A 26,493-nucleotide genomic window follows, 5' to 3' on the forward strand; every position below is an offset into this window, starting at 1 on the left:
ACATAAGTGCGAGTGGGCAGGCGTGGTGGCCCACATGTAACCCCAGCACTCAGAAGGCTTAGATCAGAGTCCCTGGTCTGGGGGTTGAAGGGATCGGAGAGCTCTGGGCTCAAGCGAGAGACCCGCCTCAGTGTACAAGGTGGGAGGTGAGCGAGGAAGACTCCATGTCAACCTCTGGTCTCTATGTAGAGTGATGCACATCCATGCACTAACACAAGCATGCCCACACAGTGTATCCTATCCATGGGCGTGTGCGCACACACACATGAGGGACGGAGATTGGAAACCTGGGTTCTAATGTGTGTTCTCTGAATATCAGTGGCCCAGAAAGAAACTCCCATCTACAGTACTCAAGAAAAAAAACCAAAGGATTTGCTGTTTTCTTCCTTTTTTTTTTTTTTTTAAATGCTGTTGCTTTAAGACAGGGTCTTGTTGTCAAGCCCAGCCTGGCCTCAACCCTGAGAGCCTCCCACCTCAGCCTCCTGCAGGCTGGGGTTGCAGGCATGTGCTACCACACCCAGCATGCTTTGCTACCTGGTAAGCAAGATTCTTTTCCTGCCGTCCTTGAGGTCATTGTCCTCGAGGCAAGGACCTCACAGCAGCAGACCCTTGTCCCCACCCAGGTCTTCACGGTGTTTTTCACGATGGAGATGGCCTTCAAGATCATCGCCTTTGACCCCTACTACTACTTCCAGAAGAAGTGGAACATCTTTGACTGTGTCATTGTCACCGTGAGCCTGGTGGAGCTGAGCGTAGCCAAGAAGGGCAGCCTGTCCGTGCTTCGGACCTTCCGTCTGGTAATTGTCTTCTCTTGGCCACTTGGGGAAACTCCCACTCAGGCTCAGGGAAGCCGATCCCTGGGGGACGGGCACTGCGACTTTTGGGGGAAACCAGTCAGTTCCTCGCACCCCTCCTGTTCTTGTGGGAGTGAGGCAGAGCATGGTTCTGAAGAGCCGAGAGAGCAGGAGACACAGTTGGGCAATTACAGCTTTTCACATGTTTCCTCTCTTTGGGCTTCGGTCCCTGTTTACACCAAAATGGGCTCCTGAACAGCACTCTATTCTTCGATCAAACAGCAGACCAGCAATGGCGTCCCATTTCTGAAGATGTGGCTGAGCCGTACTGCTACACTCTTGATATAATGAGACTCATTTTATGCTCCCAAGCCTGAGAGACTATTGGTGTGGTTTTGTTGTTGTTTGTTTTGTTTTTAAGTTTCCAAGATAAGACAGAGACATATGGTCATTAACTGATGAACCTAGTGTTGCCAGCATCCAGGACAGTGAGCTAGTGTCTGACCGTAGGCTGAGTCTCAGCTCTGCCCCCCCCATACCTCCCCCCCCCCCCCCGCAAAAGGCCTTCTTTCATTTCTTGGTTGCCCAAATCAGAGCTCACCCAACAAAAGCCTGCCTCCTCTTAGAGTCTGCCCAGGCTCTTCCCCAAACTCAGCTCCAGGGCGCCCTCTACTGGAGGTGTTCCTCTACTCAGTCACTGGTCTCCATTGTCAGCCAAACCTGTCAGAATCCAGGGGAGTCTGAGGTCACTGGTGTCAAATCCCCAGGTCATCTGAAGGATGGCCGGGAGTTTCACTGACTCCTGGAAGCAAGCGAGAGGCAAGCTTGGAGAACTGGTGTGGCCGTTCCCAGGATACGTCATAGCATAACAGACATGACCAAGAATGACCTTTGTTCACAACTAGAGCCTGTGGATACTGTGTCCTTTGGAGACTCTACCAGGTAGTTCCCCACTCATGTTCTTGTGAGAGGGAGGCAGGGCTGCATCTCCTACCCACCTACCCTCTTATTTTAACATGCCAATCAAGTCACAGTTCCCTAGCCACACCCCCCACTCTCAAAGGTAAGCCTGAGATTCCATAGTCTATCAGCATTAATAGCCTGTCAACAAAAACCCAGCCCCTTTCCCTTCTCCATGCAGGCAAAGCCTAGTACCTCTCTCTGTGCCCACCCTGAACTGTGTGCATTCCTGGGTAAAAATACACAGCCCGGACCATCAGTTTTATGGTTTTTGTAAACAGCTTTTAGCTTTCAAAACTGCTTTAAATTTCAGAAAAGTCAAGCACGTAGCATACAATGCTCCCCATAAGCGCTCCCCCGAAACCAACAGGAGCCCATCTTAGGACCATCTTCAGCTGGTGAGGGGCATTTGTCACAGATAGCTCCCAGTGGATTCCCCTTGATCTGAGAATCAAGTTTGATGTCCTTACGATGGCGATGGCGTGCAAGGCTCCAGCAAGCCCTGTCCCTTCTGTCCCACCAACTTTTCTCCAGCCACAGGTCTCCCTGCTCCTCCTCAGCCTCAGACACTCGTCTTCACCTGTCCTCAACCCTCTGGGCTCAACTCTTGCGTCCTCACGGAGGGCCTCCCACGTGCTAGTACCTGACGCTGGGCTCGCTCTCCAGACCAAGCAGCTCTCCTCAGATTGCAGCGCAACCCCAGGGCAGTCCATAGAGTGAAAACCAGATTTTTCCTTCCTGACATTCTACCAGACTCTAAGCACAAGCCCATATGTAAGAAGGGACACAATAAAATTTGTTGATTTTGTCGGGGAAAGGACGAAAAGAAAGGAGAAGAAAAAAAAGAAAGAAAGAAAGAAAGAAAGAAAGAAAGAAAGAATCTTGTGCAACCCTTCTTGCACTTTCTCCCATGCCACCGCTTGTCTTGACAGGACTTTAGGCATGCTGCCTTACCCTGTGCCGGCACCACGCTGTCTTAACTACTGCAGCTTTGAACATGTCTGTGTCTACAAACAGCTGCCCACGGTGGTGGTTCATCCTTTGTTGCCACCTTGACTGCATTTAGAATCACCAAGGAGACACGTGCTTCAGGGAGATTTAACAGAGGAGGGAGGGAGGGCTCCCCCTGAATGGGCACCGTCAGTCCTGTTGGGGGGTGGGGGTGGGGGCAGACAGAATAAAAAGGAGGAAACACGCTGAGCAGCAGCAGTCCCCTCTCTCTGGCTGAGGACTCTGCCATCTCTGCCACCGTGCTCCCCAGCATAATGGACTGTGTTCCTAAACTTTCTTAAGATTCTTCCTGCCAGGGATTTAATTACAGAAATGAGAAGAGTAGCTAACACACCCACCTGGCTTTACTCTAAGAATATCCTGGCCCCTGCCGTTCTGTTATGACTTGAGAAACAGCTATGTCCACAGCAACACAAACACAAAACTCTGTGTCCTCTCTTTCTTCGGACTGCAATAGTCTAGCAGGCAGTTTGGGAGGAGATGTAAACTTTATATTATGTAACCATCTGAGCTATACAGGCAACAACATTTCATCAGGCCTTCAAGTTTTGTGATTTTTTTCTGTCCTTTTCTCCACACAGATTTTATATATTTTGAACCAGCCTTTGTTAATTTTAGCCAGCATTTTGATAGTTAATATTTTTGTACCCAGAAGTCCCCTTTCTTAATTCTAGTGGAATCTTTTAGATTTTTCGACAGGATCATATCATGTGCAAACAATACATTTTGTTTTGTTTTGTTTTTCTAAACCTTGGGCCATTTGATTCTTCTTCCTATGTGACTGTGCTGGCTGGGACATGTAGTACCCAGCTGAAAAGAAGTCTTACTAACAGACGGCCTTGTGTTCTTGACTGCAGAGAGAATATTTTCAACATTTCAAGAAGTCTGACATTTTTGCAGATTTTTCTTTAATGGAAAACTTATCATGGGTAGATCTATAATTTTATTAGGCCACTGTTCTGCATGTGATTAATCACAGTAATAATTAACAATGATATATTGAATGTTTTAAAATATTTTTAATATATTTTATTAATTTATTCATATTACATCTCAATTGTTATCCTACCCCTTGTATCCTCCCTTTCCTCCTCCCTCCCATTTCCCCTTACTCCCCTCCCCTATGACTATGACTGAGGGGGACCTCCTCCCCCTGTATATGCTCATAGGGTATCAAGTCTCTTCTTGGTAGCCTGCTATCCTTCCTCTGAGTGCCACCAGGCCTCCCCATCCAGGGAACATGGTCAAATATGGGGCACCAGAGTTCATGTGAAAGTCAGACCTCACTCTCCACTCAACTGTGGAGAATGTCCTGTCCATTGGCTAGATCTGGGTAGGGGTTCGAAGTTTACTGCATGTATTGTCCTTGGCTGGTGCCATAATTTGAGCAGGGCCCTTGGGCCCAGATCTGCCCATCATAATGTTCTTCTTGTAGGTTTCTAGGACTCTCTGGATCCTTCTATTTCCCCATTCTCCCATGCTTCTCTCACCTAGAGTCCCAATAGGATGTCCTCCCCTCTGTCCCACTTTCCTAGTAAGTGAAGACTTTCATGGGACATATCCCTTGGGCTAGTGTACAGATATAAATGAGTATATACCATTGGACTATGTTTTAAAATCTTACAAGAGAAAATTTTAAATGTTCTCACACACGAAAAAGACAACTGTTAAAGGTGACATATATGCTAAGTATCCTAATTTGATCTTAACACATATATTCACAAACAGAAACATCACCTTCTGTTTTTACATATAATTTTTCCATTTCAAAAAAAAAAAAGACATCAGATCTATTCTCCCCTAAAAGAAAAAAATCACATTAAGATAAGCATATAGGGGGCTGGAGAGATAACTCAGTGATTAAAAATATGTGCCGCCATTGCAGAGGACCCAAGTTCAGTCCTCAGCAGCCACACTAAGTGCTCACAGCCCCTTGTAATCCACGTTCCCCGGGGTCCGGCGCCTTCTCCTGGTCCCCACTGGCAGCTGCACTTACACGCACGTACCCACACACAGACACATTATTAAAAAACAAAATTGAGTTTTTAACTGCTGAGTTTTTAACTCTACATTCATAGAGTAAACCCAACTTGTTTGTGATGCATTTTAGTAAAAAAATGAATACGTTTAACAAATTTAAATAAACAGAAAGGTTTAATTTGCTAATAATATGTAAGATTTTTGCCTCCATTTTGACGGGTTAGCCTATAGGGTTTCAAATTTTATGTAATCCTTCCCAGGTTTTAGTAGCAGAGGTATAAAAAAAAAAAAGAAAAAGAAAAAGCTGAGAAATATTCCTTTTTAATGCAAAATCTCAGTGTGGTTTTGGAGTCACTTGTTCCTCGGGAGTTTGGCAGGGCTCCTGGGGAAGGCATCCGTGGGATCAAGGCTTCCCTTAGTGAGCTGATTTCCTGGTACTACGAAGGCTTTATTTCTCAGGCTGGTTCTGATAAACTGTTTTGAGTCGGACTTCTCCTTATCTAGGTGTTCAGCGGTACTGCCGTGAAGCTGTGGCGCCCTTTTCCTTTTTGTTAGGGTCTGTGTCAGCTGCATCTGTGCCGCGCCTTGCTTGGCGATGATGACTCGCGCTTGCTCTCGTCGTTTTTCACCGGTCTTGTCAAGAGCCATCAATTTAATTATCTTCTTCAAAGACCCAGCTCGACGCTTGTCGATCCTATCTGCATCATTGATGTTTTCTGATTTCAATTCACCTCTCATCTTATCTTAATTACATTCTCCTTCCTACATATCTTGTTCTTTTCTAACCTTTTTAACATACAATTTTCAGTCTATTTTTCTTATTATATTCATGTAAGACTTCTATTTCCTTCTAAGAACTGCTTTAATCTGTCAATTTTTCTTTGTTTGGGTCTAAATATTTCCCAATTTCAACTTTGATTTATCCTTGGACTCAAAGGTTAATTAGAAGTACGGTTCTTCATTTCAGAACACGTGTGGGGTTTCTTGTTGCGCTGTCGGGTTATGGCTCTGTTGTACTAAAGTCAAATCGTGTGTGTTATAGATTTTAAGGCTTTACATTCTATCTGTAACTTCTCCTTGTCTGAGTGTATGGGAAATATCCCCATACACTTAACTAGGATGTTGTCTTCTGCGCTGCCTCTATGCTGCGGGTACAGAAACTTGATGACGTGCTGCGTTTTATGTCCTGGCTTATTGTTTGTCTCCTGCTTGTTATGGCAATTACTGAGAAAGCAGTGCTTAAAAATATCTCTGCTGTGATTACAGTGTATACGTGGCCTGCGTGGTTCTGCCTTGAGTCTGGATTATCAGGTGCACACGCATTTTAAGTTTTATACCTTCCTGGTAAAGTCGTCAGACTTTTATTATTAAGAATAACCTTCTTTGTGTTTTAGAAATGATTTCACCTTTTTGAAAAACACAAAGCCTATTCGTCTTGGCAGTAATTAAAAAGCCTGCTTTCTTCTGGTGTAGAGTTTGCTGGATGTACTTGTATCCATGCGTCTACTCACAGGCTTTGTGTGCCTCTTGCAAACCACACACAGTCATCTTTGGGGTCTCCACTCCGCCCTGGCAACCCAGTCTTTATCTTTTAGCCAAAGCGCTAGGCCGCCTATGTCAAGGTAAATACTGATGTATTTGTACATCTATCGTGTCTTTATGTGGCTCTGTCCTCTCTTCCCCATCTTCCCTTCCCTTCCCCTGCCTCTCTTACACACCCACTTACTCACTAGAGAGTGAATACCCTGCTTTCTTCTTTCTTTCTTTAAATAGTTAATGTAGAAGTTAGAGCATCAATAGTTGGCTTAGTCAAAATCAAATGTTGGCTAAATCTTTTTTTTCTTCCAAGACAACAGCATTTTATAAGAATTATCTGTTTCCAACTTTTAATCATATCAAGCATTTTAGTTTTATATCTTTTTTTAAATTGGGATCTATACTCAATGACAGAGTGCTTATATGGCACAAGGATCTGGGCCCTACACAAGGTCCTTTAAAAAAAAAATACCAGTAAGTAGAGAGCTGGGAATCTCAGTAACTGGATATGGTGAAGTTGTGTTTCTTACCAGCATTAGTCTGGTGCAGGCCTCATGTCTCTCACTGGGCTCCTCAAGGAGGGACCTTGCTGCTCCTGAAGATGTCTTGCAGTTCTCAGATTTTGCCTCCCACTTATGGAAAATGGGGCAGCAGGGGTTTCTAAGCTCTGCAAGATCAAGATCTTTTTCACTCAGGGTTCCTGGCTCACTGTGAAGTACCATTCCTTTAAACCCTTACCTGGCTACAGGTGTGTACTATGGTACACCCGCCAAGCTCCTCCTATGACAAAATTCTCAACTCTTTCCTTTCCTGCTCCAGGCCGTTCTTTCTGGTGAGTCATCACTAGTGTAAGCATGACTTAAATGCCTCTTTTCTTAGAAAATTTAACTCATTTTCAGTACCCAAAGACGTGATCCCGTTGGCTAGTGTTGGTTATTAGAAGCCACGTGCTTTCCCAAATCTTCACTAGAATCTCCGGGCTCTATCGCTTTCGTTTCTTATAAATTAGTAATCTATTTCCAAATCGTGTGTCTGTCTTAGAATATCTTGACAAACACAGTCAGTCACAAACTGACACTCAAATACAAGATGTCTCCTTTTGGGTTTGGGTTTCAAGATGGGGTCTTTAGTGCAGACCTCCAGCCTGTTCTGTAGGTGACATGACTGTGAACTTCCTTCCTCCACCTCCCGAGTGCTAGGAATAGGGATGTGCACCCCCATGCCTGGGTTATAAGATACTGGGGATCAAGCCTAGTGTTTGGAACATGCTAGGCAAGCACTCTACCCATTGGCCTCCATCTCCAGCCTCCCAACTCTAAGGTTGTACAAACCCTTCTCTCATGGATGACCGCTCAGGAAACTCGTGATCTACCTCGATATTATGGCAAGCAGTGTGCTTGCCACTGAGTAACAGAGGAAACACTTCCCAGGCCTTTTTCTATCAGTTTTCTTGCTGTTCTCAGTATGTCCACAAAGCCAGTGGCACACACTCTGTGCTTCTGAAATGGCAGCATCTCTTTTCAGTGAACCAATTTCTTCACTATTCCAAATAAATACAATTAGTTTCGGCCACACTCTTGAGTCTGTGGAGTGACATCGCACGTGTGATGCTGGTTGCAGAGTTTGCTGTAAGGGGCGATGTGGATTTCCTGATTGTTCTATCTCATGATATCCCCACCTCAGTGGGTGGCTTCCGTGGTGGCTGCAGAAGAGGCAGAGAGCATAGAGAGGGTCTGGGCCTGGAAACATTATGCACTAAGCTGCCTCCATCTCCAACCCAACCATCAAACCCAAAAGCACAACTCCAGGCATTTGCAAGTGACACCAGAAGCTGCCTTCTTTTGCATCTGAAGGGAAGAAAATCTTCCGCAATTGTGTAGAATTTGAATGAAGTGCTAACTTTATGTATTTATTACTGGTAGACTTAAGATTTTTATTGCCAAACATTTTCTGTAATATTTGGTGGAAAGAGACACCAAAGAAGAACCCAATATAAGCGATCAGGTACCCATGTCTTCCATTTATCATATTACAAGACCTGTTTTATCATCATGGTGAGCTCCTCCATAGAGACCAGACCTGCTTTTCACTCTATTTTAGAAAGAAAGCATCATCATTAAAGAAAAAACAGTACTTGCTTAGTGCACATGAAGTGCCGGGTCTATCTCCAGTGGCACATAAAATCGGGCGTGGGCATCCACCTGTGAGCCCAGTGCTGAGGGTGCGTAGATAAGAGACTTCCTCGGATAAATAGTGAGTTTAAGACCAGAGCAGCTATATTAGACCCAGAGTGAGAAACAGAGACAGAGACAGGGAGACAGAGAGACTGAGAGACCAAGAGGAAAAGGAGAGAGAAAGAAGAGGGGAGAAAGAAAGAAATATGGAAAAAGATAAGGGAAGTAGAAGAGAGGAAAGAAAAGAAGTTTAAGAAAAGAAATTGGCTTCAAGTCAGTTCTAGCCAAAAAATTGCCCACTCCTTCTCACTGGCCTGTTTCCCTCAGAGTGAAGTTTTTATATTAATTCTGAGATTAATTAAAGAAGTGCTATATTAATGATAAATCAATATTAAGTACCTACCAAAATAATTGCTTATAAATTGTTGCATGATTTGAAAAATTTCTTTGGTCATGATGCTAAGCTGGACAAGGACTGTGTAGAACAATTGGCTGGGAGCAGAGGTGATAGCTGTGGGGAGCGTGGGCAGAGGGGCTGCTGGTCTCCTCTGCTCACTCAGGCGTCAGCCGGAACCAGCTGCCTGGCCCTTCAGCCCCCGCAGCGCACACTCCCTCATGTGGGCTGACCTGATCGTCGGGGACTCCAAACCCAGACATTTCTGGAACACAAGTGGGCAGGTTCTGGTTATTGTTTATTTTGCCTTTTATAACAACAAAAGGTAATAGAAGATGACTCAGTTCATGTCCTAGATTGAGGAGTAGATGCAGTTTGCTTATAATTTTATAAGAGATTAATATTGACAATTAATCTCACTAAGGAGACTCTAATTGTAATCTCTAACTCTTATCTAATGAAAGCAGGGATTTTCTTAGCCAAGTCCAAAAAGGTAGATGCAAATGCCTAACACAGATATAGGTAGATGATAGACAGATAATAGATAGATAGATAGATAGATTGATAGATAGATAGTAGATAGATAGATAGATAGGCTGTGTGTGTGTGTCTGTGCATATGTGTGTGTCTGTGTGTGTGCACACGTGTGTGTTCATGTCTATGTGCTCACGTGGAGTAACTGTATGTACATATGTGTATGCTTGTGAAAACCAGAGTCCAACATCACATGTCTTCCTTACTCACTGTCCACATTACCATCTTTTTTCCTTTTATTGGCAATACATTTTTTTCTCACATAGCATACCCTGATTACAGTCCCTCCCCCGTTTCCTTTCCATCCAGATCCCTTTGTGTCTCTCATTAGGAAACAAACTGGCTTCTAAAGGATAATAATAAAAACATAAGGAAATAAAGTAAGCCAGGCACGGTAGCATACATCTGTAATACCAGCACTCAGGGAGGTAGAGACAAGCAGATCTCTATGAAATCAAGGCCAGCCTAGTCTACAAAGTGAGTCCATGACGACCAAGGCTACACAGAAAATTCCTCTCTTGAAAAAAAAAAGAAAATATGATCAGATGAAACAAAACTATCACATTGGAGTTGGACAAGACAAAGAGAAGACTCAAGTGTCAGAAAAAGCACTCAGTCACACACTCAGGAGCCCCATAAAAACACTAACCTAAGACCACCATGATCTCTACACAGAGGGCCTGGTGCAGAGCCCTGCAGGCCCTGTGCGTGCTGCCTCAGTCGCTGTGAGTTCGTACGAGCTCTGATTGTGTTGATGTAGAGGGCCTTGGTGTCTTGGGGTCCTCTACCAGCTCTGGCTCTTACACTCCTTCTGCCTCCTCTTGCACAGAGTTCTCTGAGCCCTGAGGGGAAGAATTTGATAGAGACTGAGTGTCCCAAGCTCTCTCGAGCTGTGCCTAGTATCTGGCTGTGGGTCTCCGTATTTGTCCCATCTGCTGCTGGAGGAAGTTTCTCTGATGATGGCTGAGTCACTGATCTATGAGAACAGGTCCACATGACCGCTTCAGCCAACTAAGCCTGGAGTTCACCATCGCAGCTAGGCTGGCTGGCCTCGCCTCCCCAGTGCTGGGGCCACAGGTGCTCACCACTGCACCCAGTTTTCATATGGGCGCTAAGGGTTGAACTTAGCTCTCCATGCCTCTGCAGCAAGCACTTTAGCAGCTAAGCCATGACCCCATGACCCCATTTCCACAATGGAAACTCTGACTCTCCATCTTGTCCTTAACTGCACAAGAGGAGGGGCTCACCCACCTTTCTCCACATGCCCCACAGACCAGTTAAGTCCCATGAATAGGCCTCAGTAAGGCGGGGAGATTGGTTGGCCAATCCAATGACCGTGTGAATTCTGGATCCATGAAATCATACTTGGTGTGTCAGAGTTAGTGGCAACAAGGGATGCTGGCAACTCTGCCAAGGTACAGAAAGGTAAAAAAAAAAAAGTTAACCAATGTGTGTCCGAAGCAGTGGGCCTTACCTTAAGCAAAGGAGGCTAGCCCCTCTTCAGGTCAGATCTTCCGTTAAGTCTCCATCACAGCTAAAATCATGCCTGAAGGCAGGCCTAGGTCCAGGGAGGAGCCAGCCTATGGCTGTGAAACAGATAGAAGTGACAGGCTGACCTCTCCAGTGTGCACCCTCTGGACTTGACAGTTGCTGGAGGACATTTCAATTTAGAGACCCCTGGGAGGTGATCAAGGAAAAGGTTTTGAAAGCAGCTTCTGATGCCCCGCCCCCAAACTCGTGAGCTGCCTTGGTTTGGTTTCCAGCCAAGACTTCTGTTATAAAGTAGTGAGGAGAGGAACCAGGCCCTCAGACAGGGTCTCTTTTCCCCACAGCTTCGAGTCTTCAAGCTGGCCAAGTCCTGGCCAACCCTGAACACACTCATCAAGATCATCGGGAACTCGGTGGGGGCCTTAGGCAACCTGACCTTCATTTTGGCCATCATCGTCTTCATCTTCGCCCTGGTTGGAATGCAGCTCCTTGGGGATGGCTATGGGTGCACCAACGGCACCGCCGTGTTTAGGAATGAGACGCTCCGCTGGCACATGTGTGATTTCTTCCATTCCTTCCTTGTCGTCTTCCGGATCCTCTGCGGAGAGTGGATTGAGAACATGTGGGTCTGCATGCAAGTCAGTGAGACGTCCATCTGCCTTGTCCTTTTCTTGACCGTCATGGTGCTGGGCAACCTGGTGGTGAGTCTTTTGTTTTGTTTTGTTTTGGTTTGGTTTAGTTTGGTTTGGTTTGGTTTTTTCAAGATAGGGTTTCTCTGTGTAACCTTGACTGTCCTGGACTTGCTTTGTAGACCAGGCTGGCCTCGGATTCACATCGATCCACCTACCTCTGCCTCCCGAGTGCTGGGATTAAAGGCATGCACCACCACAGCCCAGCCAATAAAGCATTTGCTGTGAGGCCAATCTCCAGAAACCATAGTTTTTTGTTTGTTTGTTTGTTTGTTTGTTGTATTTAAAAAACAAAAAACCAAACACCAGCACTGGGGAGGCAGAGACAGTCCCTGGGACCTGCTGACCAGCCAGCTTCACCTGTTTAGTGAGTTCCAAGCAAGTGAGAGACCAGCCTCAAAAAAACGAGCTAGGTTGCTTCTGAGGAATGACAGCAGCGCAGGGGTTGTCCTCAGGCACCCAACGCCACACTCATTCACACACTCACTCACACGCTCACTCGCACACTCACACACTCACACACTCACACATACACTCTTGGCTGACTGGAGTGCCTTCAATCGTGTCAAAGTCACGTGGGACACACCCTGGGAAGTGTGAGTGCTTCAGGGCCCAGCCTGGCTTTCTAGGAGCAAGCTTGTAGACAGAGCAGGAAAAATCCCCTTCTAGCTTTTTCTAGATGAATGACTCAGGACCAGGGAGTGACTTTCCCAAGCCCTAATTTGCTTCAAACCAAGAAAGCAGTGCTTACTCATGGGTGTATGAGAAGGACTAAATTACAGGGGTGACACGTGCAGATTTCCTGGTGCAGTGTCTACGAACTCAATGAAAGTTTCTCTCCTGGTCTGGGGCGCTCAAGTGATTTTCTTCAAGAGAATAAAACTGCTCTCAGCTTGTGTCTGGAGAGCGAGACGAGCTGGGTAGCACCCAGAGGACTGCATCATTTCCGTCTGCTCCCAGCCTTTGGGGGAAGTGCCTCTGGAAATCCAATTAGTACCACCACTCCCTTCTCCATCCCAGCTGAACTCCTCAGCCCATCCCCCACCCCCTCCACCCATGTGTGTCTGAGCCTCCTAGACACTGGCGGGCTCTGTGAAGGGGAGGTGTGAGCTTCTGAGACCCCCTTTCTTACGCAAAAGGGACCGAGACCTCTAGAAGTCAGTCCACGTGTATCTGTAGTGAAGATGTGAGGGAGCTCAGCTGAGAGGGTAAAAACACATTCAGGCACGTATCCCTGAGGCACAGATGCCTTCTGCTGATCCTTAGTGGTAGACCCCTCTGTGGCCCATCATCACCCCAAATGTCTCTTTGCTACCCAGGATGACCGCCCTGTGGTGAGGTATATGCTTAGCCACCTCATCCACACGGACAGGGTACCCAAGGCAGCCTCAAAGCTCTCCTCAGCTGTGCCCAGGTTATTCATTCTGCCAAGACTCCCGTCCTCCAGGTGGGCAGGCCATGGGAGGCCTAAGTGATCAATGCCAGCGAAGAGCCTCTGCGATTGATGGTCACCTTGGTGGCATTTAGAATCACCTAGGAGACACACACCTCTGGATGTGCCTGTGCGGACATTCCCAGAGAGGTTTCACTGAGAAGGGAAGAGCCACCTCAATGTAGGCGACACCATCCCATGTGCTAGGGTCCTACACTGAGTAAGCAGGAGGAAGAGGAGGCACCAGCACCCGTCTCTCTCTACCTCCCAACCGCCGATGCCAAGTGATGGGTGAGTCTTCCCTTCCGTGCCTTCTCCTAGGTGCTCAACCTTTTCATCGCCTTACTGCTGAACTCCTTCAGTGCGGACAACCTCACAGCCCCGGAGGATGATGGGGAGGTGAACAACTTGCAGGTAGCACTGGCCAGGATCCAGGTATTTGGCCATCGGGCCAGTCAGGCCATTAGCAGTTACTACAGAAACCACTGCCGCCTCCGCTGGCCTAAGGTGGAGCTCCAGCTGTGGGTGAAACCCAGACTCAGTGGCTCCAAAGCTGAGAACCAGGTCCCTACAGATGCTGTCAATGCTGCAGTGGGGAACCCGGAAAAGCCAGATCCTGGTGGCCCCAAGGAGGACCACGGGGACTTCATCACCGATCCTCATGTGTGGGTCTCTGTGCCCATTGCTGAGGAAGAATCTGACTTCGATGAGCTGGAAGAAGAGATTGAGCACGGTTCTCAGAGCTCCTGGCAGGAAGAGAGCCCCAAGGAAGAGGTAAGGGTTGTCTTCAGTGGACAGATAGCCACAGGAAGTGGGGGCTGGGAGTTTGGGTAGGAAGTGATTCTAGGCAGAAGAGAAGTTTTGACAACTAGGCATCATTAGTTACTTCTCTCACTGCTGTGACGCGTGCCTGAAAAAGCAGCTTTAGAGGGGGAAGAACTCGTTTTGGCTCACGGTTTGAGGGCCCATAAGTCCACTGTGGTCTGGGTCACAGTGATGGAGCAGAGAGAGATGAACTCTGGTACCCAGCTCACTTCTCCTCATTATCCAGTGCAGGACCCCAGCCGACAGGGTCTTCCTCCCCCCCTCTCCCCAGAAGACACACCTAGAGGTGTGTTTCCATGGTGATTCAGAGTCTGGCCAAGTAGATTAACCATCAGAGAGGCTCTCCAGCATCAGGGGGGCAGAGCTGCGAGCATCTGGCCAGCCAGGCTTAGGCAACCCAGATGACCAGAAGCTGGAGCATGCCTGGCATTCCAGAGTAGGTACCACCTCACCCCAGAAAGGCCTGGAGGAAAAGGTCAGCATCCCGAAGGATGCAAGTGGGCGCAGAGGCGGCGAGTGGGCCCCAGACCATGGTACTTGCCATCACATTGTCTGTCACACAGCTGCCCCTGCTCTTACATGAGCTGCAGAGGGCATGCCCCCAGCACCAGGATGTCATCAGAAAGCAGCCTCATCTCACCCCCGCCAGAATAGGAAAAGCCCTGCTCACTCTATGACACCTTTACTGACTTTTTTTTCCAGATAAGTGATGTCAAGAGGAAATGACACTCCCTTCAGAACCAAAGACTTTAAGGCCCCCTGAACCCTTCTGATAATGCATATCTCTCAATACCTCACACAGGTCCCTAGTGCTTGAAGCTGATACATCAGCCCTCATTAACCTTGGTGGCTCAGGGAATCCATTGTGTTCACTGAGGGGTACAGGGATCCCTGGGGGTCCCTAGGGACACTCAGGGCTGCTGGCCAGGCCTCTAAAGCTATGCCTTGCATCTACAGCTCTCTTACGGCCTTCTTCCCCTCCAGCTGTCCTTTGCATCCCAGCAGCTGCCGTTATCAGATATTATTTTCTAGGTTCCTTTGTGTGAGTGACGGCTGAGGCCAGAGTGTCACCTCCCGGGAGTTGTCTGCCACTCAGGGGCATGTTCGGTTACTTCGGGGGTCCTTGGGATAAGAGTGCTCCAAATGACCTTAGTTCATAGCCAGTTTGACTTCCAGCAAAGCCGTGGCCATGGCTGTGTCTATGGAGGCAGAGCTCCTCCAATATCCCATGTCTGTGTCTATGGAGGCAGAGCTCCTCCAATGTGCCATGGCTGTGTCTGTGGAAGCAGAGCTCCTCCAATGTGCCATGGCTGTGTCTGTGGAGGCAGATCTCCTCCAATGTGCCATGGCTGTGTCTATGGAGGCAGAGCTCCTCCAATGTGCCATGGCTGTGTCTGTGGAGGCAGAGCTCCTCCAATATGCCATGGCTGTGTCTGTGGAGGCAGAGCTCCTCCAATGTGCCATGGCTGTGTCTGTGGAGGCAGAGCTCCTCCAATGTGCCATGGCTGTGTCTGTGGAAGCAGAGCTCCTCCAATGTGCCATGGCTGTGTCTGTGGAGGCAGATCTCCTCCAATGTGCCATGGCTGTGTCTATGGAGGCAGAGCTCCTCCAATGTGCCATGGCTGTGTCTATGGAGGCAGAGCTCCTCCAATGTGCCATGGCTGTGTCTGTGGAGGCAGAGCTCCTCCAATGTGCCATGGCTGTGTCTGTGGAGGCAGAGCTCCTCCAGTGTGCCATGGCTGTGTCTGTGGAGGCAGAGCTCCTCCAATGTGCCATGGCTGTGTCTATGGAGGCAGAGCTCCTCCAATGTGCCATGGCTGTGTCTGTGGAGGCAGAGCTCCTCCAGTGTGCCATGGCTGTGTCTGTGGAGGCAGAGCTCCTCCAATGTGCCATGGCTGTGTCTATGGAGGCAGAGCTCCTCCAATGTGCCATGGCTGTGTCTATGGAGGCAGACCTCCTCCAATGTACTATATAGGCATCAATATAGTTAGTAATCAGGAAAACAAAGTGAGGTAACTCTCACCTTCTTGATTTTGCAGATGAAACACAAAAGATCAGAAAGATTAGACAGGTTTCCTAAGGTCACATAGCTGTAAATGGAGTCGGGGTTACATACAGACCTATGGCCTCCACACTTACTTCATATACATGTATATGTGCATGCAAGGTACATGTGTGAGGACCTTAGCTCTGGAGGCTTGTCAACATGCAAAAGCTCTTCAGATTCGGACTGAAATTGGCTCGGTTACCCAGATGGTCCCTCTCTCGCCAGCAGGAACAGCTGCCGCAAGTCCACCAGGCACCCAGGAGCTCAGGGTCTGGGTTGTCCTCTGAGGACCTGGCTCCATACCTGGGTGAGAGCTGGAAGAGAGAGGCTACCCCTCAGGCCCCTGCTGAGGTAGGTGTGTGAACCTCCCGGAGAGGTTCAACAGCTGCACGGGTACTGCTGGTGCTCTCGGAGGATAAGGGCCGGGCAAGGCTGCGGCCCACTGCAGGACCTCCTCTTTAAGCCTCTGCCAGCCTCTGGGTAATCACACCACGCCACATTGCTGAACCTCACCCCGAGCTAGACATAAGAGAAGGAAGAAAGAGTGTGGCTCCCCAGGCTGTGGGACCTAAGGCCAGCTCCTGCTCTCTAAACCTCTGTGCCCTCCCTCGTCTGTACAGCTATGTAGCAGTGCCTGTTCACTAAGGTTATTTGGAAGCTTAAATGAGAAGCTGCTCGTCAAACGCTCAGTCCCTGTCTGAAATGGAGTAAGTGCCCAGAAAATGACAGCCAAGAGAAAAAGGGAACAAAAGACGGTGAACAACCAGAGTCAAACGATCTTTAAGAGGCAACGGTGAAAGTTGGAGGTGTTTCCTGGGCGAGGGAGTCTTCCTGCAGATGCTCCCCCGCTTTCTTTTGTCCACACCATCGTCTCGAGCCAAAAACAGCCTGGGGTTGAGGGGGGCCTGTCTACAGGTGCATAGTGAAGTGACAGCCTCACAGAAACCGAGCAGGGAGAACTCTCAGCTGTAGGATGCTGGAGGAGGTAAAAATAGCCTGCGGTGTCACTTACAAATCCCGGGGGAGCGTCTATGTGCAAAGAGATAGCTATTAAGAGTCGGTGTCTTGGGGCAAGGAAGATGGTTCAGTCAGTAAGGTGCTTGACGGGCATGGATGAGGACCTGGCTTTGCACCCCCAGCATGCATGTAAAAAGCTGGGCTTAGCAGTGCACCCCTAAAATCCCAGTGCTGTTGAGCAAGGGGCAGAGATGAGGACTGGGGTGGGTGGGTCCTGGTGCTCAGCCAATCTAGCCAAGTTAGTGGGTTTCATGTTCAGTGGGAGATCCTGCCTCAAAAAAAAAAAATGTGGAGAGCGACTAAGGAGGACATCTAATGTTAGCCTCGGGCTTTTCCCCACACAGGCGTGTGTGTGTGCGCTTGTGCACACGGTCAAACACGTACACATTGCACAAGCCCATATGTACACATATACACAGGCACAGATATTTAGTATTTTTTTTTACTGTCACTCTAAGAAACTCAAGACTTTAACTTGACACCTCGGCCTCAAGTGCAGCTGTGACAGCCACTGGACTAAGATAAGGCGAACACAGTTCACCCCTCCCCCCCCCACACACTTATCAAGCCCTTCAGTGTGAGGAATGTCAGCTCCTGGCCTTGAGCCCAGGCAAGGCTGACCACAGCTGACTAAGATAGCAGAGAGGACTGAGATGGAGTTTGGGGTCCCTGAACACAAGCCATTTTGTCCCTGGTGGGTGAGGGTTGTGACATTCTGCATGTGGGCATTGGGTCCCTTCTAAGCTTTTCTATGGGCCCCCTGACTATCCTTCCCTTCTCTGTGCTTCTGGTACGTAACTCCTGCTTTAATTTTGTTTTTGTTTTCTTGGCCATGACCCTGGCCAGGCAGGGAAGGGCCTGTCAGTGACAGATGGGGACCCACCCTACCATTTGGCTCCATTAGCCCAGCGATCAGGTTCGCTAACGTGAGAGCCGCTCTGGCTCCTAATTGAATTCGTCTGGAGACATTACAGGCCAGTTGCTGCCAGGAGGACAGCAGGGCCCCACAACACAGCTCCCCGATTAAATATTCAAGCGCATTGAAAGCTGAGCATCTTTATGGGTGTAATTATGGTGTCTCGGGCTACTGCCAGCTCTCCGTCAGGGCCCTGAGGTTTACATCCTGGCTCGGCTAAGCCACACGGATCCACAGGGAGCATCTACATCCTGGCCTTAGCTGTTGGGTCCCAAACACAACACAAGGATGCCAAGGCAGCAGACAGCACAGCCTGGGCCCCCGAGGGAGCTCATCTTGTCCTTCAGGGATCCCAGCCCATCAGGCTGTGACCATGTACAGATGCCCCTCCCCCCAGGGTCTTCAAAGAGCCACCTTGACTGCCCCAGGCCTCTGTCCTGCAGGGAGTAGATGACACAAGCTCCTCTGAGGGCAGCACGGTGGACTGCCCCGACCCAGAGGAGATCCTGAAGAAGATCCCTGAGCTGGCCGAGGACCTGGAAGAGCCGGATGACTGTTTCACAGAAGGTACAAGGGGGCATGGACCTCCTCAAGCTCGTGTTAGTCAGGATCAGGATCCCACCCCACACTTACCTAAGTGCCTCTGTGTCTGGAACCATGGCCTGGCCTCCACAGGAGCCAAACAAACAGGACACCTGTGTCAGAGCAAGTTCTCTCTGTGCCATGAGGACAGGCTCCCTGCGCCTCTTCCTCCCTCCTCACCCACGGGAACACCTTCTGAGATTATGGGCCAGCCCTTGAGTTTGAAAGTGAGAAGTGACCCTACCAAGGTATCACTGTGAACCATTGGAGGTATAAAGGACCCGAGGAGGACCATGGGGTGTCTGCTCCCTTCACTCCTGGGTGTCACTCTGCAAAATGGGGCCTGCACTGATCCACCTTTCCTCTTAGTAGACACAAAGGCGAGGCGCACTGTACTGCCCATAAGCACTTGTGTGATGGATAAGTAACCCAATGCTTCCTGCTAGGGAGGTAATGACAGCCTTGGAGACTTTAAACCGGTGGAGATTGTGGGGAGCAACATTCTGTTGAGTTTCTGCTTCCACTAAGCTGGACCCAGGCCCTATACTAAGCATGTGGTAACTCCCTAGTCCAGCATGCAGCAGGCTGTAGCTTCCCAGATACCATCAGATTCGGGACTCAGGGTTTATCAGTCTTCAAGGATGTCGGGGCATAAGGATGGGGACCACTAGGTCCATTTATAATAAGGAAGGAACCAGGGGAGAGCTTTTGAGTGGCAAGGACGTCATGAGAGGCGAGCCCCTCGTGGGCTAGACTGGAAGATGAGCCAGGAGGAACCATGCCTCTTGTGTTGCAGAAAAGGAGTCCTCCCCAGTGGTGCACACGTGTGCTTCCCAGCAGAGTGTCTTCTCTGCAGGCCAGAACAGCAGTTATCCCTCGACATCTACCCTAGTTCACCTTCTGTGCTATGGTCAAACACCATGACTGAAAGCAACCAAGGGGAGGAAAGTGTTTATTTGACTTCCAAGTCACAGTCACCATTGAGAGAAATCAAGGCAGGAACTCACGCAAAGACTTGAAGCAGAAACCGTGAAGGAATGCTGTTTGCGCTTGCTCACCAGCTCATGCTTAGCTAGCTTTCTTAAAGAGCCCAGAGCCATCCATCCGCCTAGGGAATGGTGCTGCCCACAGTGGGCTGAGTCCTCCTATACCAATCAACAGTCATGAAAACACCCCCACAGGCATGCCCACAGGGCAGTGTCCACCACCTCTCCCCCCAGGCTGTACTCGCCGATGTCCCTGCTGCAAAGTGGACACCAGTAAGCCTCCCTGGGCCACAGGCTGGCAGGTGCGCAAGACCTGCTACCGCATCGTGGAGCACAGCTGGTTTGAGAGCTTCATCATCTTCATGATCCTGCTCAGCAGCGGAGCGCTGGTAAGAGGCAGTGGGGAGGGGGGTCCCTCCTTCAGTGGAGGTGCTCAGCTCACCCCTCACATGGCATTCTAAACCTAGATGCAAACTTTTCAAGCAATGAGGTCCCGTCTCCCTCTTTATAGATGGAAGAACCAAGACGCAAACGGTTAGGGGACTCTCCCAATGTCACCAACCAGGGCAGTGCAAAGCCTCACTTCACCCACGGTACACACCCAAACCCCTGGCTTTCTAAGCCCTGACCTTCCAAACACACTGCCTTCCTCTGATGACCAAGACCACCTTCCCTTGTCTTAACAAACCACCTGCCTGTCCCTCTTCAGTTCTCACAGCTCATCCAAGCACCGTTTCCTCACGTCTAGTCATCTGGGGGAGCTTGTGGAAACGCAGGCCGGATTTGGGGGGCTTGATGACAGAACCTGAGAGCTTGCATTTCCAACAAGCTACAGCTTGAGGCAGCCGAGAGCCACACTGAACAGCAAGGACTTAGGGGATAGACTCTGACATACTCCTGAGGCCGTTGGCAGAACGCTGGGCCGAGGAGAACAAGGAAGGGAGGCTCTCTCCTCATGAGCTCAGGCACGCTGCAGTGTCACATGCCAGCCCTAACTAAGCAAAGTGGACACAGACACCCCAAGGGACTTTCTGTCCCCCTGTGGGCTTCATACATGCTCCATACACGAGAATGCCACCACCAAAGGTCTGGCTGGGGTCCAAGCTAATGTGTTGATGAGCCGGGACTAGAGTGCCACCCTCCTCCATTTCTACCCCAGGTCCGTGTCTGTTTGTCTTCTTGTCCTATTCATGTGCTCCCTAAAAACAGTCTACTGAATGCCTGAGGCCTGACTGAGTGCCAGACTTCCCCAGGAGGAGAGCCAGAAATGTTCAGAGTGTAGCCTCAGCCATAAGGAAGAGTGCATGAAGAAACAGGTGTAGGGAGAGGTGAGGGGGGAGTGAAAGTGACCAGAGCTGCTAAGTGGGCACCTCCCTCAGCACCTCACAGCTCCTGTCTTCCCACTGGCCTTCCCAGAAAGGCTCCCTTCTTTGTCCTGCACCCCGTTGCTGCTCTACAGTCTAGCGCCAGCCTCCCTGTTCCCAGGGGGGCATTAAATCCTGAAACAGCTTCCTGCTCCAGCCCCACCCCGGCAGCGTCTCTACCTCCTCTCCTAGGGGACCGAACAGACATGCGCCAAAGTTAGGCTTCTTGATACTTTTACTTTGAGTGGTTAAAAAATGGCATGAATTGTCATCTGACAAAGTAAAATGAAAAAAAAAAAAACCACTTGGAAATTATAGAAAAATTTAAAGGGAAAAAATCAGCCATTTTCCTGTCACTCAAAGAGAAACTCACTTTGAAAACACTTTGGAGTTAGAAGGAAAAAAAATAAGAAAGAAAAGAAAAAACACTCTTCCTAGCTTTTTGTTTTCTTTGATTTGGTTCGGTTTGGTCTGGTTTGGTTTTTTCCCAAGACAGGGTTTCTCTGTGTAGCCTTGGCTGTCCTGGACTCGCTTTGTAGACCAGGCTGGCCTCAAATTCACAAAGATCTGCCTGCCTCTGCCTCCGAGTGCTGGGATTAGAGGTGTGCACCACTGTGCCCAGTTCTTCCCATCTTTCTTAATTGTGGAATATACAAATAATGTAAAATAAATGAGTTAAGAATTCTGTAATTTCTCAGGCAATATGCTCATGCAAAGTCATTGAGCAGCCACAACATACACCATTATAGGAATGTGCTCTCGTCTATTTAATCAGTGCTTGTATTCACACCTCACATCTGGAGAGCGTGTGGAAACAAAGGCCTGATTTGGGAAATTGATGACAGAACCTGAGATCTTGCATTTCCAACAAGCTGCAGGTTGAGGCTGACATGGCATCAAGAGCCACACGGAATAGCCAGATCTTAGAGAACAGACTCTGAGATGCTCCTGAGGCCTTCATCCTTGCCGTGGAGATACAGAATACTTACTGGAGATTTTGAATGACAATCAGAGATACTGAATGATTGTCAGAAGAACTGAGTGATATCGAATGATGGTCTTTAATGGTCACCAGGGATATTTAATGATGGTCAACAATATTTAATAATATACAGATGTTAAATGATGCTCAAAGATGTTGGCTGACGGTCCAAGACGTAGAATGATGGTTGGAGACTTTTGAATGCCTGTCTGGCTTAGGTTTGGTCCATGATGCAAATGTTGAGCTATGTCTCTTGATCAACCAGCTTATTGAGGACTACTTGTGGATGAAGGAAAGAAGGCCAGCAGGGCAGGGGAAGGAGCCCTGACTGCCTAGGGTATTACAGAGTTGTCCCACATGGAGGCAAACGGGAGTCCTTACACACCCAAGCCTCCCCTATGGATGGCTAGGTCTGTCCTGAGGGTGAGGGTCTAACTAATGAAGTGATGTCCAAGTGGATCCAGTTTGATCCAAACTAGCAGCTGACAGACTGAAGCCTCACGCAAAGAGACCTGCGGACACTGGTAGCACCCAGTGACGTTAGCACGACCTCAAAACTAGATTGGCTAGCTTCCTGGCACCCATTTGGCTCCCAAAGACTGGCTGTTTTTCACTCCCACCTGTCAGTGAGGGCCATCTCTGTTCTTTTCCATATTTACCTCCGATAAAAGAAAAAAAAACTAGTGTCTTTTTTTTTATTTGAATTTCCTTGATTACCCATGAAATAAAACACTTACTTCCAGAAGCTTCTTGGAGATTCTTTCCTTTCCTGTGGGCTGCCTATGGATACCCTTCTATACTTTAAAAGTCACTGTGAGCATCGCTTTGGTTCCCTTCCAAAATCCAATCTGAGGTTCCTTTTCTCGCTTGTACCCAGCAGCACCATGAAGTATCAGGGCTGTGTGTCCCATGGGCTGCAAAGTCTCGGTTTATATCCCACAGAGTTCCCCACTGTCCCCCTCAAATCCTCAGAGCAAAGAAAGAAAAATATTGCGCCCACACCAGACTACTGAGGCCGTTCCCGGAGGCTGTGTGCGGGGCTGGCTGGTCCTCGCTGGGGTCAGGGCCCCCCTGTGCTATGGGCCGTTCTCCTGCCTTCCCTGCAGGCCTTTGAGGATAACTACCTGAATGAAAAGCCCCGAGTGAAGGCTATGCTGGAGTACACTGACAGAATGTTCACCTTCATCTTCGTGTTCGAGATGTTACTCAAGTGGGTAGCTTACGGCTTCAAAAAATATTTCACCAACGCGTGGTGCTGGCTGGACTTCCTCATCGTGAACGTGAGTGGTTCCTGGAGCCCTGTGGGGGTGGGGGTGGGGGGGTGGGAATCTCACCATGGGCAGGCGGTTAAGGCTAGTACAGATGCAGCCCGGATGGTTGTCTCTCAGGGGCTGCTTTGAGCATTGAGTGAGAAGCCAAGATAACTTTGCATGTCAGCTAGTGGGAAGTTCCGGGAAGCTCACAGCTCTGACCGCAGTGATCCCCTGGTGAGCCTGCATGTCCCCAGCCTCTGCTAGGTAAAATATGGCTCTCTGCCTTTAGACCCAAAGCGAGACAGCACAGGCATCCAGGCTTTCCTGTTCTCTTGCCGACTGCCAGGGTTAGGCTCTCAGGGCACTGTGATCCTCAGACAGAACCTGTCTGCTTGCCTGCTTCATGGTCTCCGGACCTGTCTGTGCTGAAGATACCCACGCAGCTCTAAAAAACAAAAATAAACAAATAAATAAATAAACGCCCTGGGCAAGCAGAGCACTGGAAGATTCTGGCCTTCCTGGTCTGGAGCGAGCTCCAAGCATCAGTATTTTGTAGATGCCAGTCACCTCCAAGGTGCAGCTATGGCTGTGAACCTCTGAGCTAAGGGCCCTGGCTCCTGGCTGGTAGCACCAAAAACAAAAGCAGTTTCTGCCGCTCATATGTAGGGGCTCTCCTAACCTGACTGCTAACCCCCGCATCAGTGGGTCGGCCATGCGCCCCCGACACACACACATTCCAGCATTGCTCCCACAGCTTTACCACTGCACTGCGCTGACCCCCCTTTTTAGCCCATGCCCTTTTTTGGCCTTCCGTTATGGCGGCCTGGGTTACTCACCCACTGCTGTCTAGCTGAGGGTTTCCGTGAGTGTGGTGAGCCACGGGTTGTTTGTCTCTGTCTCCTCCTCCTCCTGCAGCCACCTGCACCAGGGCCTTGCACATCAGAGATGTCGGGGAACATGTCTGTGTTTGGCATTTGTCCCCTGAATCTGGCTAAGGTCCAGCGCAGGACATCCTGTCCAGCCTAAGTTGGCAATGCCTCCACAAGAGGCCTGCATGCCTGATGCCAGTGTGCCACTGGGCGACAGGGACTCACTGAGAGGCCTAAAATGGGAGTCACAGGTGACAATTCTGTGCAAGTGAAATAATTATTCACAACTAGAAAGAAAATATTTTCTTCTGGCTTGTCACCCTGCCAAGAGTTCGAGGCCAGCTCGTGTCTACAGAGCGAGTTCAAGGATAGCCAGGGCCATGTAGACACCCTGTCTCAAAAAAGCAAGAAGGAAAGGAGAGGCGGGGGGGGGGGGGGGAGATCTCTTCTTCATAGTGACCGTCTAGCCTTCCTTCCACACACCCGTCTTTCCATCTAGTCCGCCATTCACTCTCCTTCCTTCTTCCTTCCTTCCTCCTTCCTTCCTCCTTTCCTTCCTTCTTTCTTTCCTTCTTTCCTTCCTTCCTTCCTTCCTCTTTCCTTCCTTCCTCCTTCCTTCCTTCTTTCCTTCCAAGAGTCCATCCATCTTCTCCCCTCCCTTCTGCCCCTTTCTGTCCATCTTTTTCTCTTCCTTTCATCCCTGCCTTCCTTCTGTCCATCCACCCTCTGCTGTTTAACTCTACTTCTGTCTGTTGATCATCCATAACCAAACAGCCAGTCACTTACCCTTCTGTTCACCAGCTCATTCATCACCGATCCAAGCATCCATCTACTCTTTCGCCCTTTCAGCAACATGGTCTACCATCTTCCTTCTCCAATCTAACGATCAGTTTAAAATGTCCACCTACGCTCACCTGGGATGAGAGTCTCGACTGAGGAAGTCTCTAGACTTGATTGTTGACCTGTAGGCATGCCTACGGGGGATTGCCTTGATTGTTAACTGGGGTTGGAGGGGCCACCCTGCATGTGCGCTGCGGCCTTTCGTGGGATGGCCCCTGAGCTGCACAGTGTGAAGACAGATGAGCAGAAGTGGCGAGAACTCAGACAGGGATCCCTTCACTTTTCTCGGCTCTGGCTGAGGATGTGATGTGCTTTGCTGCTTAAGCTCTGCCGTGGCCTCCTCTCTCTGATGGGCTAAAGCCAAATAAGCCCTTCTTCCCTTAGCCACAGAAACAAAGACGAACACGAAAGGTTGATGTAAAACTGGCCCCAAAACCTTGCTGTCCCCAGACAGACAGACAGCCGGGTGCCTGATGTTGTCTGAAGCCTTGTGTTAATGCAAGAAGGAAGCCCTGCTAGTGTGTTGTGGTAGCTGTTGGCCTGGTGGAATAGGCCATCCATTCAGAGAACGGTCATTGTTTCAGACACAGGGAGCCACATGTCAACCCCATGCTTTCTAGAGTCCTAACGTGGGCACCAGAGCAAGTAAACTACTCCTCAACCCAGCACCAACCAGGATTTGTACACCTGGGTCACAGCTCCATCAAGCTAAGCTTGTCCCCAGAAACTTCTTGGAATGAGCAACTGTGTTTCTGTGACAATGTGTGTCCTTTGCTACCTTGAGACACCACCTAAAAAAAACTGGCAGACCAGCAGGGGCTCCTCACTCTATTGCACCTCAGATGTCTGCTGAAGCCAGATCCCAGACAACTGTCCAGCCATGAAACTAGCTGACTTCTGCTCTGACTCCCTTCTTTCCACTTGACTCACTTTACAAAGGACAAAAGTGTCCCAATCCAGCTGGTCACAAAAAGACAGGGACTATATAAGCAGGATTCTTTCCAGCCCAATTTTCTGAGCCAATATAACCAAGAGTAACTTTATCCCTCAAAATGAGCATAGTGTTAGCCAGGCGTGGTGGCACATGCCTTTAATCCCAGCACTCGGGAGGCAGAGGCAGGTGATCTCAGTGAGTTCGAGGCCAGCCTGGTCTACAAAGTGAGTCTAGGACAGCCAAGGCTACACAGAGAAACGTTGTCTTGAAAAAAAAATGAGCATAGTGTTACTTTTCTGCTGTTGTGTTAAAAGTCCATGTCCAAATGCAACGTAGAGGGGAGGGAAAGGGTTTATTTTGGCTTACGGTTCCAGAGGGAGAGAGTCCAGCATCACAGGGAAGCATGGCCGCAGAAGCAAGAAGCTGGATGATCATATTTGCACCCTCAAACAAGAAGGGGAAAGAAACAGGAAGTACAGCAAGGCTATGAACCCTCAAAGCTCCATCCCCAGTGATCCCAACGATGATTTCCTCCAGCAAGGCTCCACCTCTTAAAGGGTGGATAACCTGCTCAAACAGTACCACCAGCTAGGGACCAAGTGTACATGAGCCTGAGGGGGACATTTCTCATTTAAACCACCATGATGACTTTTATCATAGGCCCAATGAAGGGACATCAGCTCCCCAAAGCTCTGAAAGTCAACCAAAATGTCAAGGTTCTTGGGGCCCAGCTATTATCCTTGGATGAGAAAAAGAAGTCTTGAGCTCATGTATCTGGGGACAGCAATGGGTGGGAATGGGTTTTCTCATCCAGAAAGCTGTGTTTTGAGAACATCACAGAAGATGGGCAGAAAGAATGTAGGCTCCACAGGAAGGGATGGAGTGT

At 49.0% G+C, this 26,493-nt stretch overlaps 1 protein-coding gene across 1 annotated transcript in view; it reads left to right on the top strand.

Annotated features, from left to right (window-relative positions):
- SCN10A (sodium voltage-gated channel alpha subunit 10) overlaps positions 1-26,493 on the top strand; it is an 82,845-nt gene that overhangs the window by 43,443 nt on the left and 12,909 nt on the right. Inside the window, exons 12-18 of the mRNA XM_084754935.1 lie at positions 624-797; positions 11,216-11,572; positions 13,314-13,766; positions 16,090-16,215; positions 18,241-18,364; positions 19,600-19,754; positions 22,818-22,991. Coding sequence (XP_084611061.1) covers positions 624-797; positions 11,216-11,572; positions 13,314-13,766; positions 16,090-16,215; positions 18,241-18,364; positions 19,600-19,754; positions 22,818-22,991 — 1,563 coding nt within the window. The remainder of the gene's footprint in view (positions 1-623; positions 798-11,215; positions 11,573-13,313; positions 13,767-16,089; positions 16,216-18,240; positions 18,365-19,599; positions 19,755-22,817; positions 22,992-26,493) is intronic.

Source organism: Acomys minous (genome assembly GCF_964271855.1).
Source record: "Acomys minous genome assembly, chromosome: 13".
In the NCBI taxonomy this organism is placed as follows: Eukaryota; Metazoa; Chordata; class Mammalia; order Rodentia; family Muridae; genus Acomys; species Acomys minous.